The sequence below is a fragment of the Melanotaenia boesemani genome, chromosome 14, assembly GCF_017639745.1.
Source record: "Melanotaenia boesemani isolate fMelBoe1 chromosome 14, fMelBoe1.pri, whole genome shotgun sequence".
NCBI lineage: Eukaryota > Metazoa > Chordata > Actinopteri > Atheriniformes > Melanotaeniidae > Melanotaenia > Melanotaenia boesemani.
In genome coordinates, this window is record NC_055695.1 from 24439702 (window position 1) to 24459358 (window position 19657).

At 37.7% G+C, this 19657-nt stretch overlaps 1 protein-coding gene across 1 annotated transcript in view; it reads right to left on the reverse strand.

Moving 5' to 3' along the window:
• The window catches only part of yjefn3 (YjeF N-terminal domain containing 3), a 39738-nt gene extending 22804 nt beyond the window's left edge, over positions 1–16934 (reverse strand). Inside the window, exon 1 of the mRNA XM_042007414.1 lies at positions 16541–16934. Coding sequence (XP_041863348.1) covers positions 16541–16608 — 68 coding nt within the window. The 5' untranslated portion in view covers positions 16609–16934. The remainder of the gene's footprint in view (positions 1–16540) is intronic.
• Positions 16935–19657: the final 2723 nt, after the last annotated feature.

The window sequence follows — 19657 nt, forward strand, 5'->3', positions numbered from 1 at the left end:
GAAAGAATTATCTCCAATATGTTTTTGGCAACAAATTATTAATAAAAATTAATAACTAAACAGTCACATTGAGCTTCCATACCACTGGACAGGGATGAAACCTCAGGAGTGAAGTTTTTTAAAGACAGTCACACTTTATTATTTGTTTTTGATTCATTGTTAATGGTGGTACTTAGTTCTGAATGGGAGAATAACCTGAATAGCATGTCCTTTGTCCGAAATGCTTTGCTTACGTTCTTCTGGAATTTTATTCTTTGATACTGAAACAGTTTGAAATCAAATAAATATATCATTGCAAATGAGATAATCCATATTTCCAAGGCTATATATGCATGCAACAGGGGTGAAATAAAATTTTGGTCAAATGACACTGAATGTGTCCTTTCAATGAAAACCACTTTACAAAGTTGTAGATCCAATTTTTGGATTTGAATTAGTTTATCTACTGCAATTGTGATAAACCTTAGTGTGTAACATCAGTGTTCAATGGACTTCATCCTCACACAGACTCTTGATGATGAAATAAATGTTGTGATTTTGTGTCAATGCAAATCTACTGATAATTTACATTATCAGTGGAGTGAGGTCATTGCATACCCTGTGATCTTTGACAGACCCCTGAGGCAAGTGAGGACCTCAGGTTGTGAAAAGTTGATATAGATAATTAACATTTAAGAGAACAAGACTGAGCCTCATAAGATAATGACACCACCTCCTCTTTTTCTTATGCTGCCGAGATATTGACCACTGAGGTTGAGAAGTGCGTAATATTCCATTCTCAGCTCTGATGAATAACCATAATGAGTCCAACATCTATACAGTGTCAGTGTATAGGTCACACATGCCAGTGTGAACTTAGAATTTAAACTTGACAATCACCACTGAGCAGAAATTACCTACCTGGATAACATTTCACTGCTGTTGTGTACATAAAGTTTATTTTAATAAGAAATTTTTTGCTAATGTAATGCTCTGGTTTGTTTGCAGCTTGTGTCTGCTGCTATGAAGGACAGTTTTTGTGGATTTATGATGAGGCACAGATGCATCAAAGGTAATTAGTAGAGAGTTTCTTGAGGTGGCAGTCTTCAGGGAGGCTGCTTAAGAGTTCTGAAAATCTGACTTCAAATGCAAAGTTACTTTTGCTCTTTCATGCAAAGACTTGTTAAAAAGATCTGAAATAAAGCTCTTGAGAGCAGTGTTCCTCTGCTAAAGTACATCAGAATTTACAGCAAGAAGGAAATGATTACCAGTACCACAGCATGCTTCTCCAACACAAAGCATGCTGTTATTGTGTGTGCTTGCAACCAGGCTTTACTTTTTTGCTTTTTCTTCTTCTTCTTCTTCTTTATTAATAATTGACCAAATGTCACTGAGGACTAGAAGCTCTATATGAAGTGTTTACATTCACTGTCTGTAAAAGTAAGAATGCATGTGGGAGGCGATTATGCTGTGAGTCATTGATCATGATTGTTCCAACTCTTGCATGTTTCACTGAGAGGGCAACATGCTTTTCCTCTAAATTCCGATTCTTTTCTTGAATTTAAATTTGAAATGAGATCGCAAATAGGAAGAGGAATTACAATTCAAATTCAAATTGCAGTGAACCAGTCAGTAATACAAAACACTTTTCCACTTGAAATATATTATACCATACTGTCTTTGAAAAACAATGACTAATCACACTATTTCTCAGCTTGTACAAGTCTTAATCATGAATCTTGAGCTCAAGTTAAAGCAAAGTAGCCTTGGAGGCAGTAGTGTATTGTGTTTATAATATAAAAACTTGCTAGCACTGTTATCCAAAACATTAAAATGGGATAGGGCTGGATTAAAAAAAGGTATCACATTCCCACTGATATGTGATAAGAATGAATTTCTCTGAATTGCAATGAATTCAATTACACTTCCTGTAATTTCAATTCAAAATTAAATGAATTTAATTAAATTCTTAAATTCTGAATTTTTACAAGCTGGAGGGCAACAGAGGAGATTTAACTGAAAGAAAAAAGAAATCAACTAGATGTCCTGACATCACTCTTTTACTGATTGCAGATTGGGTTCAGCTTTGCTTATCTAGCAACACCAGTTTTGAAACCGTAAAGCCTAAAATTATACACGTCATGGTAAAGGCTGTTGTTGCATGTACTGAACTGAGAGTGCTGCGTTTGCTCTGCACAAGTAATTTCCAAAAAGTAGCTATGGAGAAAAGTTAATGGTTTTGTGTTCAGGAGTGTTGTGTGGGCGATACAGAAGATAAAAACTTGGCAACTCATTTTCAGCTTTTTTTTTTTTCTTTCCAGTGAGTGTCCTCATTGCAGACTTTAAAGGCCCTGCAGGAATGCTGTGGGCTTCATCCAAGCTCAGCTGCTTTGGATACAAAAGACTAATCTCCCTCCTGCTTGCAGTTCATATGATTCTTTTTTTGTAGATCTGCCAATAAAAAGCAAGAGAAGAGGATCCCCAGGCAAAGCAAGGGGGTGACATAAAAGAGAAGGATGCTTCTGATGCTGCTGAAAAGTCTCCAAGACTTTCTTTGAACTCCCTTCACATACATTCTTTTCTCTCTTCCTACCTTAATCATCCTGTGTGAGGCTGCATTTACCATATGTATATGCATGTGTGATCCAGTTGTCTCACTCTTGATTTATTTTCTTTCATAGAGCAAAATATGGAGGTTACTTTATGCAGAAAAGGCAGGTAAGTCAACTGCAGGCAGCTACACACAGACAGCACATTAACACCTAAGAGCATATATACATGCAAAAACCTTGACCACCTTTTCCAGTCTCCCTCAGTGTCTCCCACACATTTGACCAGAATCCTTCACGTAGTTTTGTTTCTAACACAACTGCACACACACGCAGTGTGCAGGCTGTTTATAATTGATGAGCACAGCAGTGGGGGGAGGGGGGTGGGCATGATGAGAAGGACCAGAGAGCCATCATATTGAAACTGGCATTCGGCCGACCTTTCACAGCTTCGCTTGCATGACTGTTTGAATGCATGCATTTGCATGTGTGTGAGCAGGTGGGTGTATTTACAGCACTGGGGTGGCAGGTGGTGAGAGAAAATGTGTGAGGAGGCAAACGCTGATGGCAGAGATGATCAAGAGAATATTTTTCAGTGATGCGCTGATTAAAGAGAACAATGATGATGATGATGAAATAGTTGACAACAGTGAGAAGGGTGACTTGCCTGTAATGAGAACAGGTGTGAAAACCAGGACACTTATGTTTGCAGAGAAAATAACATGATACGAAACTCTTTTGTTCAAAGTGCCATTACACACAAACTCTTACAGAATGGTGCTGGCTTAGTGATTTGACAAGTGCTTCTCCAAACTCCACTTTACTGACAGATAGGTTTGTGTGTCTGTGTGTGCAGCTGTATCCTCTGGCTGCTGACAGCTTTACCACTGACAGTCCTGGCTATTTAATGTATGCACACATGGCATTTCCAACACATTTGGAACAAAATGTCACAGAAGTTGTACAGCCTGAGGAGCCTAGCAGGGTGTTGGTTGATTTCTATATGCACAATGCGCTCATGGGACTGTGTACATATGTACATACAGTCAGTATTCTTCACCGCTGGGAGGTGAGAAAGCTGCAGGAGCTGGGTGTACAGTTGTGCAAACTGCATGCTGCAAAGATGCAAAGATGTGGAGGAGGTGTCGTCATGCTAAGCCCGCTTTTGTCACTGCTGCCTTCTCAAACAGATTCATCAGCTGAGTTTTATTTCATTAATTTGTAACAGTGTAGATGTTTGACAGCTAGAACAATGAAAACTAAAATGCAAAAATCTGCTTAAGTTAAGTAGTGCTGCTTTAACAGAAATAGGCCTGGATTTACTTGTACCTATAGGAGAGTCCAGGTTTGAGGGTGAAATCCCCAAATTTAACTGATGCACAAACTCAGCAGCAACCAGTTCATTTCAGTAATGACCAAAGCAGTCAACTGAGAACAGTGCGAGGAGATCAGAAAAACTTACTTAAGCAACAAGCATGGGGCATGAACATTTTAGAGTTTCTGAAGTTAAAAAAAAATGTCATAACAGATTGGAGACACGCAGTTGTTGTGGCAATGAGGAGTATGTGGAGGAAATCAGACAAATGGGAAAGTGTCTGGACATAAATTCAGAAGAATGTGTAGAACAGGTTCTTTTTTGTGTGATTGTTATAAAATCTGGACAAGCGCTTGGTAAAGTATCAGGTTGTTGTCTGGATGCTCGGCAGGTCTCTGTAAAGAAACAGTGTTGTCATTGAAAAATGTTAATAAAGCAAAGAACAAAATGGAAACAACTTCGATGAGTGTTAGATGACTCCCCTAACTTTAATATTGCATTTAATCTTTGATTTCCTTTGAAAAAGGGCTTAATAATAATAAAAATAAAATGTTCTAATCAGTCTTTTTTATTATTATTATTTGGTATTCCTAATAAATTTTACCAAAAGCAGAATCTCTTCCTTCTTTTATCATCTCCTCCCACATTACTGCACAACACCTAGGCCTTTTCAGCATGGCAACAACCACAACAATATCAGGTGCAGGAGTCGAGATGTGCTCTTTATCTGCAGCAAATAAGGATGCACAAAGTAGCTTATTACAAGGCAAAAAGCTTGGTAAATATTTTGCAATGATTACTCATTTTGCAGTTATTCCTTCTTCAGTTCCATAAACACATAAGAATCAGGGCCAGGTGAAAGATAGCCATGCCTCTCACACCACTGCACCAAACAGCTTTGCAACAGATGTTGATATCCTCCACAAACAACCCTCATCTGCGTTCCCATGGGTGGTACTGGCCAGGGCAATTATGTAGAATCTCAAGTTACTGAACCTTAAAGTAAAATGCTCAAAATTCAAATGTGTAACCAATTGAATAAATGTTTTTCAATCTACCCAAGGGTGACTAATCTCATTACCTTGACACCTGGTGCAAGGAAAATTAACTTGACATACAGTAACTGCTGGTGATTGGAAATTGACCTCCTTCTTCCCCTCTAGTTTTACTCATCGCCGCGCTTCTTTTCAAAATTTGAATTGCACATGCAGTGGCTATTAACATCAAATAACCACTGTGACACTGTTTTCTGTATAATGTTGCTGATAATTCACTCCCACAGTGGTTAAACTTGGTTTAAGGTGCAAGATATAAACAATAGCTAGAGCAGAAAGAAAATCATGATAGAAGCAAACTGATGTTTCTGCAATCACCAACACAGTCAATGAAAATAAAGAGAGTTGAACATAGAAACATTTGCGAGAATCAAAGCATCATACAGTTCATTTGAAGCAGCTGCCTGGATCACAGTTTCCAACATAAGTATGCCAAGTACTCGGACAAAACACATGAGGCCAAGACAAATCTAATGATTTAAAAAGGTACAATCCCTCGGTAGGCTACATACTCATCTAAATGCAACACTGAATCTGATACACAGCTTGAATTCACTTTGACAAATATAATGTCTGCAGGCTTAGACATCAGTGTACAAGTGGGTGGAAATAATGAGCTGGTGTGTGTTTACAACTGTGAAACAACTGTGTGTGTGTTAAGATGTGCAGAGATTAAAATAAAGCTTAAGAAGGATCATTATGAGTTGTAGGAGGTCAAAATCATTCTCTGAACGTGGGGAGGCATACTGGAATAACGGCACATATATGGTGGACTGCAATAACTGCAATAGTTGAATGAAGAATGAAAAAGAAAGCAAGAGGATGCTTTCTAATCTTGGCTCTTTTTTGCACCAGTCATGGGTTTCAATGGAAGACACATGCCATACATGTCTAGTAGATCCACATCTGTAATACAAGCAAGTTATTTTCCCCTAGTCTGGATATTTTCTTTCTTAACAAATTAATGCACATTTTATTGCATATATATCCTTTCAAAAGGGACATTGCATAGATATGAGTAGAAACGGGGCTTTTCACATCCACAGCCTTCAAATGAATCATCAGTTTTAGTTTTCTAGTACTCACAAAGTTGATCTCCTTGTAGGTAATTTTCTTTACACTGATCATGAACATTTATGTCACTAAACTTTGGTGGGCATATTCAGGGATACAGAATGTTTCACACCAGCTATGGTGGATACCAAGTGAGAGTATACAAGCCACATGCATGCAAAAAGAATGACTCTGCCAAACAGGTCTCCCAGTTCAAAGTGAGACACTTGTCAAAAAACCCCGGTCACCAGTTTTCATACAAAGACTACTAACATGTAGGCTAGTCCAACAGATCTAAACCGAACATTAAAAAGTGGACAAACGTTCTCTGCTGGTGAAATCAAATGTGTTTCTACCCTATTCTACCCTAAATAATTATATTTTATTTAATTTATTCAGATACTTTTGATTCCTAAATGTAACAAAGTAGTGACTGACAACCTAATTGGGAGTGATAATGTGTTGTATACATCCTGCTCATAGAACTACAGATGTTTACCTTTTTTGTCTATTTTAGCCAGATTCTCATGCTCTCCCATCCATCCATCCATCCATCCATCCATCCATCCATCCATTTCTACACCTGCTAAATCCTATTCACGGTCACAGGGGTCACAGCATCCTATTGCAGGTGCTACCAGGTGAGAGACAGCGTACATTGGCACTGATCGTCAGCGCAGAGACAGGGCCAACAGAGAGACAAACAAAGAACCATTTACAATCAGTTATGGGGTCAATTTAATTTAACTAATTAACCTAACATGCATTTTTTTGGACTGTTGGAGGAAGCCGAAGCAGCTTGTACAAGAAAACTTTGCAGCCCATTCTTTCTCCCTTTTGTTCATTTTTATAGGGCCAAACAATAATGGTATAAGGCACTGCTACATGGCAGGCCTTAAGGTTTCATATGTAGGTTTTTATCAAAACAATTGTAAATTAGCTAACCAAAATAAGAAAAGTTATAAAACCTTCTGTCCCCCTCTATTAGTCGGACTCCTTTATCACTGCAGCAGTTTTCACAGAAATCATATAGTAGAATTGCAGAAATTCAATTTTAGGGGTTGTGAGAGCAAGAAATATTACATGTGTACACATGTAAGCTGAGAAAATCAAGTAAGTACAGGAAATAATAAGATGAGAAGATTAATCATTTTTCTTCTTTTTTTCCCTCATTTTGTTTTTTTTGTCATTTCTCCAGAGTTAAGATCTTCCATCTCTGAGAATACAGCTGATTCTTCCATATTGCTTTCCACTTTTCTTTTGCATTTAGTAGTTGCCTCATAGGTCATCTGTTGCTGTTAGCAACTGTCCATCAAAATGTGCAAGAGGAGAGAATTTCTCTACTGACTGCTGTGCTGTAATAGAGCTCAGCCTGGGCTCTGAAGTGTTGCTAGGCAAAGGGGAAACTAAATCCTTCGTATATCTAGTTTCCAAGTCATTATAAAGCTGCTGACTAATTATGTTATTTCTTTTTGTTTGAAGATAAAGAACATGTAACATGTTTTCTGCAGAGAAACCTTATCAACACACATGCAAAAACTGACAAACTTACATTTTTACTATTATAATCCACTAGTGAATGCAAATTATTTGAAAAACAAAAACAAACAGCAGTATAAAAGACAAGACAAGTTATTTACATAATCAGAATTCAGTGACAGGGCTCCTCCTATGGGAAACAAAGCACACACAATCAGGACTTAGCAGAGCAAGACAATTACTGCAAACTGGGAAAGCCTTCCTGGTTCGTGAATGCTCACAAACATACATAAATAATGGAAGCCTTAAAACCAGAGGGTGAACATAAAATGTTCTTTTTAGAAACTATGTTTATGAAAGAAAACTGTATTAACCAATGTAAAAACTTATTTCCATAATTTCATTTTCTTTCTGTTTATTTTCTTTTCAATTTAAAGTCACACTGAAATTGCTCATCAGAAAAAACAGTTTTTCTTTTCTTTCTGTCTTTTTCTATCACACAAAGCATACAAACATCTGCACAATTAATCTACAAATTTAACCCCAAGGTGCCTCCTTGCAAAGGTTTTCATCTTACGCATGACCTGTGCAATATCACCGTAAGCCCGGCAACATTCCTCCCTAGGGTGTAGCTGGGACTGGTTTCTATGGCAACTGGCACGAAATCCGATTTGAATGACAAGTGGTAATAGCCGACAGAAAAGTGAGTGGCAAGACACAACATCCCTCCCAGGTTCTTTTTCTCATCCATTTATTTTTTTCCCCCCTCTCCCTCTACATCTAAAATTCTCCCCTCCTCTCCTCTCATCTCGTCTCTAGATCTTTTTCTCTTTCTCAGCAGTAATTTTCCAGCAGTCAACATACGGCAAGTCACCAGTAGGCATCGCTCCCATTCTGTCATCATGAGAGCATTTCTCTTTCTAGTCACATTGCCAAGAACAGCTCTGACCCCCTGTCAGCGACTCACCCACAGCGTTCAGTGGACAAACCCATGAAGGAGGGAGAAAATAGAAGCTAATACTTTAAAAGTGGTACAGTATTTATGATTACAGAAAAGGCTCATTGTTTTTAAAGAACTGAATTTCAGGAACTCTGTTGCGATCAAACACTACTAAAGTAAAATGAAGAGCGTTAGAAAGAGTACTGTCTGATCCTTATTTTCTTTACTCTTTACTGCCTTGGCACAGCTAACTTCCTCTCTATCTTGACCTCTTCCCAATTGCTTCCTCATAAAGGCATGGAAAGGGAGAGTAAGCCAATGATTTAATGACAAGATGTTGAGAAAATATAGTTGAGAACAACCAGCTCAGGTTTGTTTTCACCAAATACACGATGAAGTTATAGGCTTAAAGCTTTTCCAATGGTTTCATGTGCTTGGCTGTAGCACCAGATGGTTAAACATGTCAGGGAACTGAACTGATCTGTAGTTCTCCAAATCATTTCTCCTGACGTTTTTGCCACCTCCTATCTCTGCTCATCCAGCATTTATTCTCATCCTGTCCCCTACCTTAACTCATGTCACTGCTCCATGGTAGGGATGCTTTAGAGTCTCATCACCAATGTTGTTTTCAATTAAAATCTTATATTTCAATCATTTTTGGTGTATCTTCAACTTATCACTTCTTATTTAAATCAATGAAGATAAGAGATAAAAACAAGAGCAAGAATTTTATCCTCATTTCTGAAATACAGTGAATGCATGGTTTGACATTTAGGTTGGGTGAGGCCACAGGAGAAGATGAAGATGGGAAGGCTGGAGAATTTTACGCTGAGCTGGGTCTGTACCAACCCAGGGGTTGGAGATAAGCAGGTAGAGTAGTTGTCTTTTAATCCGAAGTATGTTGATTTGATGAAAAAAAAATAGTTTCAAGAACACAGTCAATCAGTTAAAGCAGCAAATCTAAATTCCATCTAAAATTCTTTTTTCCAACATAACTTGTAGATTGATTTGCTTCAGCATTATTCAGGTAAATGAGGAAAACACATTTCTTGTCTGGCAGGAGGGATGTGATGAGAAGATACTCAGGGTTTGTTAAAATCTGTCAGTAAGCAAGTATGTTCATGGTTACCATGGTAACTAACCTGTTAGCTTGAGTTACCCTTGGGAAGATTCCAACCATGGTTTGAACATGAAAATACAGTTTGTGCTAAAATAGTAATTCAAGCCTGTGGGCAGGGTCCTCGTGCAGATATGAGTTTAAAGAATGATGCAAGAATTCCATGAGCCACAACCAAAATATTTTAAAATGTTGGATCAACACATCTCCAGAAATATGTTCTAGCCAGACAGGTTAAATCTCAATTTTTTGAGCTCCCTCATTATGAACATCTGGTGAGTTAATGTGCACTGACAGTTTGCCACTACGGGCTGTGCAGAGTAATGTGTGTTATATAAGAGACTAAAGTGGCTGTAGAGGTTATTGCATTGTTTTGAGATGCTGTGAATGTGCATTTACAAATTTTTAACTAGGTGATGTTATTTCCTCATAATTATATTTCATGTAATTCTCGTTTCTTTTTTCCAAGAATGAAATTCTTTGATAAACATCCATTTAAAAATTTTGTGGCAAAGTGAAAAGTAAAATGTGTGAAATAATAAAATAATAGAAACCAATAATCTCTGTAACACTCCACTGAAGAGAAAAAAAAATGTCTGTCTTATTCTTGGTTGTTTTTATGAATGCTGCTGCAGAAATCTCTTGATATGTTGAGATATTTGATGAGTTATTATTGCTTGCTTCAGCCAGTCAAATGTAAATGTATGATGCACGTGGCAGTAAGTAATTGCAGTTATGGTTGTCAATCCCACATAATACCCAACATCTGAATTTAATAAAGTAAAATAGAAGCAGATGATATGGGGTAATAGTGACATGGGGGTGACAACAAAGTTAATTCTCCTTTATTATTATGTATTATCAAGTTATGAAAGATATACATTTTCCTTTGCAGCAAGCCTTTACTGAAACCTTATTTTTGATTGACTGTTGCCTTGGATAAGAGACCATATTAGAGACGGTGTCATTGTGCAAACACTTAGAGTTCTGACAAGCAGAAGAGACAGGTTAAGTGTTTTTGTTAGATGTTCTATATTTATGACAGAAGAGCAAATAGTAACGCATCCAGTCCACATTAAAAACTGCATAAATATCATTAATGCTAGGTCTTGTTTAGTCAAATATCTATTATTATCTTTTATATTGCATTGTGAAATTAAGAGTATAACTATTCTAATTTAATGTTGTATTGATTAAATAATAATTAAAATGAAAGTCAATGGGCTCCTTACAAGAAAAGCTGGATTCTTATCATGCATCATTTACACAAATAAGAGGCTAAATAGGCTGATCATAACATAAAAGTGAGGAGGGGACAAAAGAAGTTGAACAAGCAGAGAAAGGCAGAAAATATGTGTCACCTGAAATATCTTCACAGGCGCTAAAATATGTGAAAAGATAAGCAGTGCAAAAGTTTAATTAACAGCGGGTAATTGAGAAACTGTGTAGAGCTGCCAAAGGAAATAAAGATCTGCCTCTAATAATAGCCTCTGTTTCACTGAGTCAAAAGACAGGCCTTGTGATTGGAGGAAATGCCTTATAAAAGGAAAAGAAATCAAAATGGAGACAAGCATCATCTGTCACGTAGAGTTCCTCACCACTGGGCACAGACACGGGTTTTTAAACCCAATGTACGCTTGAGGCAACGGCAACACTGTCATTATGATTATGTAGGGCGTCTTTTTTGGGTTTGTTTGTTTGTTTATTTGATGGATTGTCAGAATCAAGTTTGAAAAAGCTAAAGAAATATGCAGATGGTACCCACCAGCTTTATTTGAGCACAAAGGCTCAGGTAGTAAATCACAGTGAGCTCCCTGCGTTTCCCATATGTTTGGCTCGAATTATAAACTCTAAAGCACTGCCATAGATTCTGAAGACAACGGAAAATATGTTCTCCTGCTGTCCAGGGGGCCGCTGGTTGCTTCTTCTATCCGCACTCCTTCTGTAGGTGTGAATATTCTCAAAGAATTTCGCAGTAAGGTGCTTGGAGTCATCTAGCTGAGAGTTTCTCAACAGATGCTGTGTTTGAGTGTGATCTTCTGCTACTAGAGACACCAGATCTTGTCAAACAAATCTTCCAAGCACTTAAAAAGAAGACTCACCTGCATTCACAATTATTTTACTGTTGTTTTATGTGTCTCAAGCGTGAAGGCTTTAAGATTTCAATTAAGGCTTGTGCTTAATTACAGTTGTAAAAGTAGAAAAGTTAAAGTCTCCTCAAGAGTCCATTGTTTAACTGTGGCAGCTAAGGAGGGCAAAAGAAGCACATGCAGTGGGAAAAGAAGGCCAATTTTTCAAGGACAGGATGTACTGAGCTGGTTCTTATTTTGTAAAACAAACCATTAAAATTTCCTCCAGTGCCTACAATCACACAAACCTCTTTCTATCATAAATATCTGGGTCAGTGCAAAGATAAGAGTTAGAAGTAAGAAGAAGGGAAGAAACACACAGTATTTACAGGATATATATATTTAAACAAGCACATACTGAAGCATACCATGTGTATAGAGCATGAATGTCATGCCGCTGACTCTAAGCCTTAAAATAATTAACACATTTTGACCCTTGCAGTCTTGCAGGTTTAATGCTCAAATAGTTTACTATTCCATCTGCAAAAAGTAATTACAGACTCCTTATTCCATGTTCAACCAGTACACCTGAAAGACATTCAATTATATTCTATTATAGTTGGGTTGTCAGAGCAAACTCACAGTGAATATCAACTCAAACTTCGCCACAACATTTCAATCTGTAGTGTTTGACTTTTTCATATATATATATATATATATATATATATATATATATATATATATATATATATATATAATTTTAGGATTTTTTTTTTGTTTGTTTGTTTTTTGTTTGTTTTTTTTTTGTTTTGTTTTTTTTCAAATAATACCGCACAGTTTATACTTGAAAGTGTAATAAATCTAGCAATGATGTTGTCACTGAGAGTACTTTAACTGTACAGTGAGTAAGTATGTAAAAGTACAGCGTTCAGCACTGAGCTTCATTTCATTCTTTAAGTACCTTTTATCAACAGACTTTGGCTGACACTCCTTGTTTGCTTGCTTTTACTGACCTGACTGTACTCTTTAGTGCCAATTCCCACTGGAAACCAGTACTTACAGGCACTAAAATGCAGCATTGTTTAGGGCTCTTAGAGGTGTCTGGTTACTTCTTTGTTTGCCCACACTTTACAACTTTACAATGCTACAAATAATGCAATTATAAAAGAAAAACAACAAACATCCTTTGGATCCCATGTCTAACATGAAAGCAGGCATCAGTACAATTTCTGCAGCCCTCTCTCTGCTTAACTTTCTCCATCCTCAGCCTATGTGTTTGTCTTTAGAATTTGATAAATGTGGAACTCTCACAGTTAATCTGACTTTAATGGAGGAGGAAAATGATGGCCAAACACTGCAATGGTAGCAATTTATAGCTGCCCTCTGTTCTCGCTCGCTGCATCTGATTCTCGGCCCCAGTCATTACATTTGGCCTATAAATAAATGCCGAAGCTGTCACACAAGCAATGCAGCTGCCAACCTGGGAATTTGTAGCAGTGAGCTGAGAGGAGGTAGACAGGCCAGAGGAATAACAATAAGTCCAACATTCATCTTTGCAAACATAGGAGGGACATAAAACCAAAACAGGTCAATTCAGATATCTTAGTGCATATAGGCATATGTTTCTCTGTAAATCTGCCTGTGTAATTTAAATAAAATTGTGAGAGATATATTTAGAAAAAATATATATATTCATTTATTTTTTTTATTTATTGGAAGGTATTACCATTCATTGAAACAAGTAAGCGTTTGCACAAAGGTATTTTCAATTCCTCCTGCTTTTTGCTCAGAAGACATTATTTGCTTGAATTGAACACAAAAGCCAACAATCTGCCCTTTCTGCTATACTCATCTGATCTTTCAGAAGCTTAACCTGCAGCAACAAGCAATTGTGCCAGATCCAAGGCCAAGGCATCACTGGCTCAGAACAACATTTACTGGTTGCACCGCCTCCAGCATCACAGCAAGTGAGGTGCTGGAGTGATGATTGCACTTAAATGTAAAGCTGTCTTCTTTCAAAGGGGGAAATATATTACTCTAGATGTCAATTTCTGTGTGTGTGTGTGTGTGTGTGTGTGTGTGTGTGTGTGTGTGTGTGTGTGTGTGTGTGTGTGTGTGTGTGTGTGTGTGTGTGTGTGTGTGTGTGGTTTGCTTAATCTAGTATTCTATATATAAAATGAGTTTTGCTCAGAGTGAATTTTGATCTTTCTGCTGTCACAATCATTATCATGCCAAGACAGCAGCACTGCCACATACTGAAAATGTCACGCATCAACATAATGGGTTTCTGCTTGCCTCTGGCAAATACATTACTTACAATTTCTATAAAATTATAGCAGGTTATTGAACAGCTTCATCAAAAGGTTGTCTCATGGAGCTTTACGTCCCAGACAGCGATTATCTCCATTTAACTATTATTTGTTTACAAAATCCTCACCTAGTTTGCATATCTCTGCATGGATAGAAGTAAAGTCAGACTCTCCTGCAAAAATGTACCATGACTTTAATTGACTGTGTTAACTGAGAGATCTGGGAGGATGAAGACTGGGACAAAGCCTCTTGGGTGATAGTCTTTCAGCCTCAGCTGCTCAGATGTCAACACATACGGTGAAGAATGCAAATTGAGGCAGTGCCGAGACTGCAATTGCATGTTATTGAGGAGTGTTAATTAAGCTTCTCTAACATGCACTGATAATACGACAAGACAAAGGAGACAATAAAATATAGGGGTGTCAGGAGTTTTCCAGCAGTTAAATTAGTGGCCTTGATTGCAAGTGTTATTATAAGCTTCACTGCAGAGGTACAATTTAAGAGATTTCTCAGACTGTATGTGTGTTTTTATTTGCCTGTTATTCCCTTCTCATAGATTAGTACTGTCATTTGGTCAAATGCTGCACAGTAACATAAAAAAACCTAATAATAAAAGCCACAATCTTGGTTTGACTCAGCCCTGTCAGCCTGCATACCCTTTGATTCTCTTAGCAACTTTAGTCTACGTCACACGTCTGCACTTCCATTGTGTGATTTAAAAAAGTGTTCATTCGGCCTTAAATTAACCACATGTCTACAATCAGCTGTCAGAAACCTTGATCTTTATGAGTGAATCGAATGACTAAATGAATTAGACTTTTATCCTTTCACTGCATTACTACTGTCTTTACAAATGACTTTTCTGGTGAACACATTGTTTTAGACTTCACTCTTATTTGATTTGCATGTGTTTCATGTGTGTTTGTGTCATGAGTTTAATGAAAATGGCTAAAGGCTGTCTGCAAAGCGTGCCTTAAAAGGACTACAGATCATCATTGTAAATCAATAGTGGATTTAAAGAGGTCAGTTAGTTTAGATGTACTTGGTATGTGTTTCTTTGTCAAAGGCTGGAAAAACACTAGTAGCTGTTTCTCAATACAAAATGTGTGTGAGTCCTACTTGTGCAATAAGTTACTGGCAACACAATTTAAGATACCTTCCAGGAAAGATATAAACTGATTAGATTTGTGCATCATGATGTGATGCATATGTGTGTTTCAGGTAGCTGACTCGGTAAAAAGACTAGAAACTGTCACTTCAGACCTGTTTTCTGACACTAGAAAACACATTTTGCTCTGACACCTCTTGGTTACATAGATTCCATCAATCTATACTGTCTCTGAAGAGTCAGCAGAGCAGCATGATAGGATCTCCACCAGATTTTACAGTCAGTAAGTCTTTTTCATGTTGGATTTTGTAGTAGGTAAATTAACTGGATGCTCTGTAGTCCCCAAAAACTCTACTTTGGATTCCTCAAGAAAGATTCTTAAAAACTAAAAACGTTTTATAAACATCAGTTTAGCCTTTTTGTGTCTTTCTTTGAATAATAGTGCCCTCCCAGGCCTGCTTGTAAGTAGCGTACGATCCAGTTTGGAACCAGCATGCCAGACTGCTCCAGGTAATTGTGACGTCTTTTAGATGTCTTGCATGGTCCTTTTTTTTCCTACAGCCTGCATTAACCTTCGCTTACTTTCACAATTTCACTGTGAAATGTTTTATCATATTACAAAGATCTTTGTCAACTGCCATGTAGCCTTTGGCTTTATTTTTTTCTCTCTCTCACTATTAAAATGAAATTGGAATAATCATGCATTTTTAAGCAGCTAAGTCAAACATGTTGTCATATATAATGTCCAACGGACATTTTGTGTTTGTATTATTCTTTTTCTTCTTTATTTTTCTATTAAAGCTCTTTTTGTATTTGTTTGAAATTGAAAATTGAGTCAAAATATTCAGATTGCGTAACTTCATTTGCATTAGTGTCTGAAAATATGCCAAATTCTGAACTTATGATTGAGTGGCACTGATAATTATGACCTGAACTCTTCTGCTTTTTGTAATTCTTCTGTAATTCAGAAATTAAAAGTAGTTTTAAATGCAGGAAGAACAACCTCTCTGCACAACAAAGTGATGGCACCTCACATCCAAAAAGATGTTGGATAACAAATTGTTTGGCTTGATTGGCAATATATTGAACCATTATGGCAAATTTAACATGGACCTCTTTTGCAAACAGCTTGTAGTTGTAATTCGGTTTAAGCCATTAGTGAAATAGAAGAGTGCACAAAAAAAAGTTACCTGAAAAACACAGAGGTGTTTCTGCAGACATCATAATTATAACCCTTATTATAATCTTCATCACTAGTGCTGGTAACTTAGTTGGTTTGTTCCCTCCAGTCACAGTATTTTCTTTTCTTTTAAATAAATAATTTTTTACCAAACTGTAATAAACTGCAGGGTTCACATGAGGACGGCTATGGACATCCCTCTCTGTCTCTCCTGCCTAATTCTGCCTGTCGCTATCTATCAATTTCTCACTCCTTTAGCTGCTTTAGAGCAGTCATGTGAATTGGCAACTGTACTCCAGCATGAAGGAGATGCAATAGAATAGAATATAATAGAATAGAATAGAATAGAATAGAATAGAATAGAATAGAGCTGGGCAGGTGCCTACCTGAGGTAACGCAGTGGTTCTATGCTTTCAGCCTCTGCTTCAGCTGAGCTGTGGTTCATCTTGTCCATCTGTTTTCACCCAGCACGACTCAGCAAACAAGAGAAAGGGTGAGCTGTGCTCCTCCAAAGAAGACACTTCCGTTCCCTCTCCCTGACTCTGATTCAATAAACACACTGTCTAGCTCTCAGACTAAGAATCTAAATGGGCTCCCTCTGTCTATATTTTTCTGCACGGCTCTTGATTGGTTCAGATGCCAGAAGGTACTTGCTGCTGCACACACACATGCACACACACTCACTGAATCTTGCCTCTATATCTCTTGCTCTCCTCGTTGTATCTTTCCCTCTGTGTTCCCAGCTCACTGTCTGATAAACCCAGCTGGCTCTGTGTATCAGCTGCTCTCGCCGGGAAATCCAGCCAATTAAGAATCAGGAGGCATGGTGTTCGGCGGCTGATTGGCTCACGCTGCCACAATCATAGATGTTCAGTCATCTATGGCATGACACCCCTCCATCACATCCCCCAAATTCACACAAGCATAGACACACACACGCTTATGTATGCATACTTTGTGGTAGAAAAGGGATCCCTTGATGTAGAATCTAGAGCAAGCACTTGACTGCTTAGTGATTCAACAACAGAAACACCTTTCATCTAACAGTGGAAAATAAATGAAGCCCATTACCTTTACTAAAATAATAACACTATTATTCCAGATTGGCCACATGAGCAGCTTCCATCACAAGCAATGGATGGTAATATCAGAATTACAGAGGGCATAAAGGAACTTGCAATATGCAGGATCATTTTACAGAAAACAAAAAGAGTAAAAAATAACCAATAAAAAAAACAAAACAACCAAAACCATACTTAACATGTCAACATACAAAAACAAGTACTGAGTTGCAGTACACACAAGGAAGTATCACAGGAAAAACCTGCAGCTGCCAAGAATTCAGCCTAATAAGAGGGCGTGATAAACAACAGCCTGGTTTCTTTTTTTTTTTTTTTAAGGCCTCTTTCTTTCTTCAGCTTGCTCTTTATTCCCACAGTTTACAGCTCAACCAACAATGTTGAACCTTCAGGCTGCTGTTACAGATTAAAGCAAAGCTTTTGAGAAAGGAAGTGGTTGATTTCTCTCAGGCTGACAAATGTGCACATTAGATTAAATTTCTATTAGAATAACCAAGACAAGACAAACAGTGCATGTGTTGGCAGACTCTGCCATCTAGGGGTTGGTGCTTATATATGTGTGTGTAAATTGACTTGGAGGAATTTTAATACTATTCTCTGGGATGTTTCTAGGGTTCTCTAATATGAACTACTTGGAGTCCATTTTGATTAAACCATTTTCGAACATTCACTTTTATTTTCTTTGGATTTTCTTTGGTAGAGCACCATGTGTGCACAGGATGATGCAAGCACATCTCGAAGTGTGATTACTTGTCAAAATTCAATTCCTACATCCTCATGTTTTACTTTACAATGTAGAAGCTGCCGTGTCACTCCAAGTGTGGCAAAACAAGCCCAAACCATGACACTGCCACCAATATGTTTTGTAAATTAAGGTTTCTGTGCTTTGTAATGCTGGACCTGCAGTGGTATTTTCTCTCTAAATGCAGTGATTGCCATTTAAATTAAAACATATTTAAAATCTATTTTAGGTATGATGGACATATTTGGTCCTATGTGTTGGGTCTAAAACAGTTACCTAATCATCTGGCTTGTCAATGCCAAGGTTTATTTCTTTTTATTGTTTGCTTGTTTGTCATTTTATTTATTTAATTTGTGCTCCATTGCTACTTGAACTTTGTATTGTGATGGTAGTGGTCTTTCAAAATTTCTTCCATTTGTTCGTATGATTGGACAGTTGGAAGTTTTGATTCTTTAGATGGGATTTTGTCATATATACCTCCCTGATGAGCATAAAAAACTTGCTCTCTGAGGTTCTCAGAAGTATAATCTATTTATTGATAAGGTAATTTCTTAAACATGTGAAGCTCAAGTGTAAATGGACCCCTGTTCTTAAAATAACCCAAACCACCCACTCACACCTGACCCTTGTTTCACAAATTAGCTGCTAATCTCAGATAGTGGTGCACACATTTAACCATTCACAGTTGCTGTATATAAAAATTGATCATTTTCTTTAAAACAAAATGGTTGCTTAATATGTTAAATTTGGTTCTCATTTATTTTAAGAATAAATTTGTTGTTATATGTTATATTGTACACATTAAAAAGCTTGACTGTTAAGGTCAACCACTCTGCTACTGTGTGGCAATCAATTACAACCTACCCTTCCAGCTTTGCGTACCACCACATTTCGAAAGGGTTACTATTAAAAGCCACACTTGTTTATAAGTTGGTATGATGGACGATGCTTTCAGTCTAGAACAGGGATCACCAACTTCGGACTGGCCACTGTCCTACATGTTTTAGATGTTTCTTTGCTGCAACACACCTGACTCAAATAAATGGGTCATTAGGAAGTTTGTGAATAAAACTTGACAAGAAATAGTTGGAGAATATTATGAGTCAGGTGTGTTGAAGCAGGGAAATGTCTAAAACCTGCAGGACATTAGCCCAATAAGTCTGGAGTTGGTGATCCCTGGTCCTGGTGGTGGATGGAACACGACGTGACATCCCAGAGGTGCTAGATTGATTCAGGTCTGGTGAAAGGGCAAGCCAATCCATAATATCAGTGCCTTTATTCTTGCAGAAACTGCTGACACATTCCAACCATGAGGCCAAACGTTGTCATGCATCAGAAGGAACCCAGGCCCAACTGCAACAGCATATGGCCTGACAGTGTGTCTGACAATCTCATCCTAGTACCTAATGGCAGTCATGGTAGCTCTTGCTAGCACATGGAGGTCTGCGTAGCCCAACAAGTTATGTCTCTCCAGCCAGAAAGAATGAAGACAGGGAAATTATTTCTTGTGGTCTCTCATTTCCACCTGTTGTCTGTTCCATTTGTACAACAGCAGGTTTCTTCCTAACTGGACAGATTGACATGCCAGAAATGTCACTTTGAGTTACATGCTAATGATTATGTGCTCACTATGTGCTTAAAGTAACAGTGCTGCTACACACTGACTTGCATCATACAATACA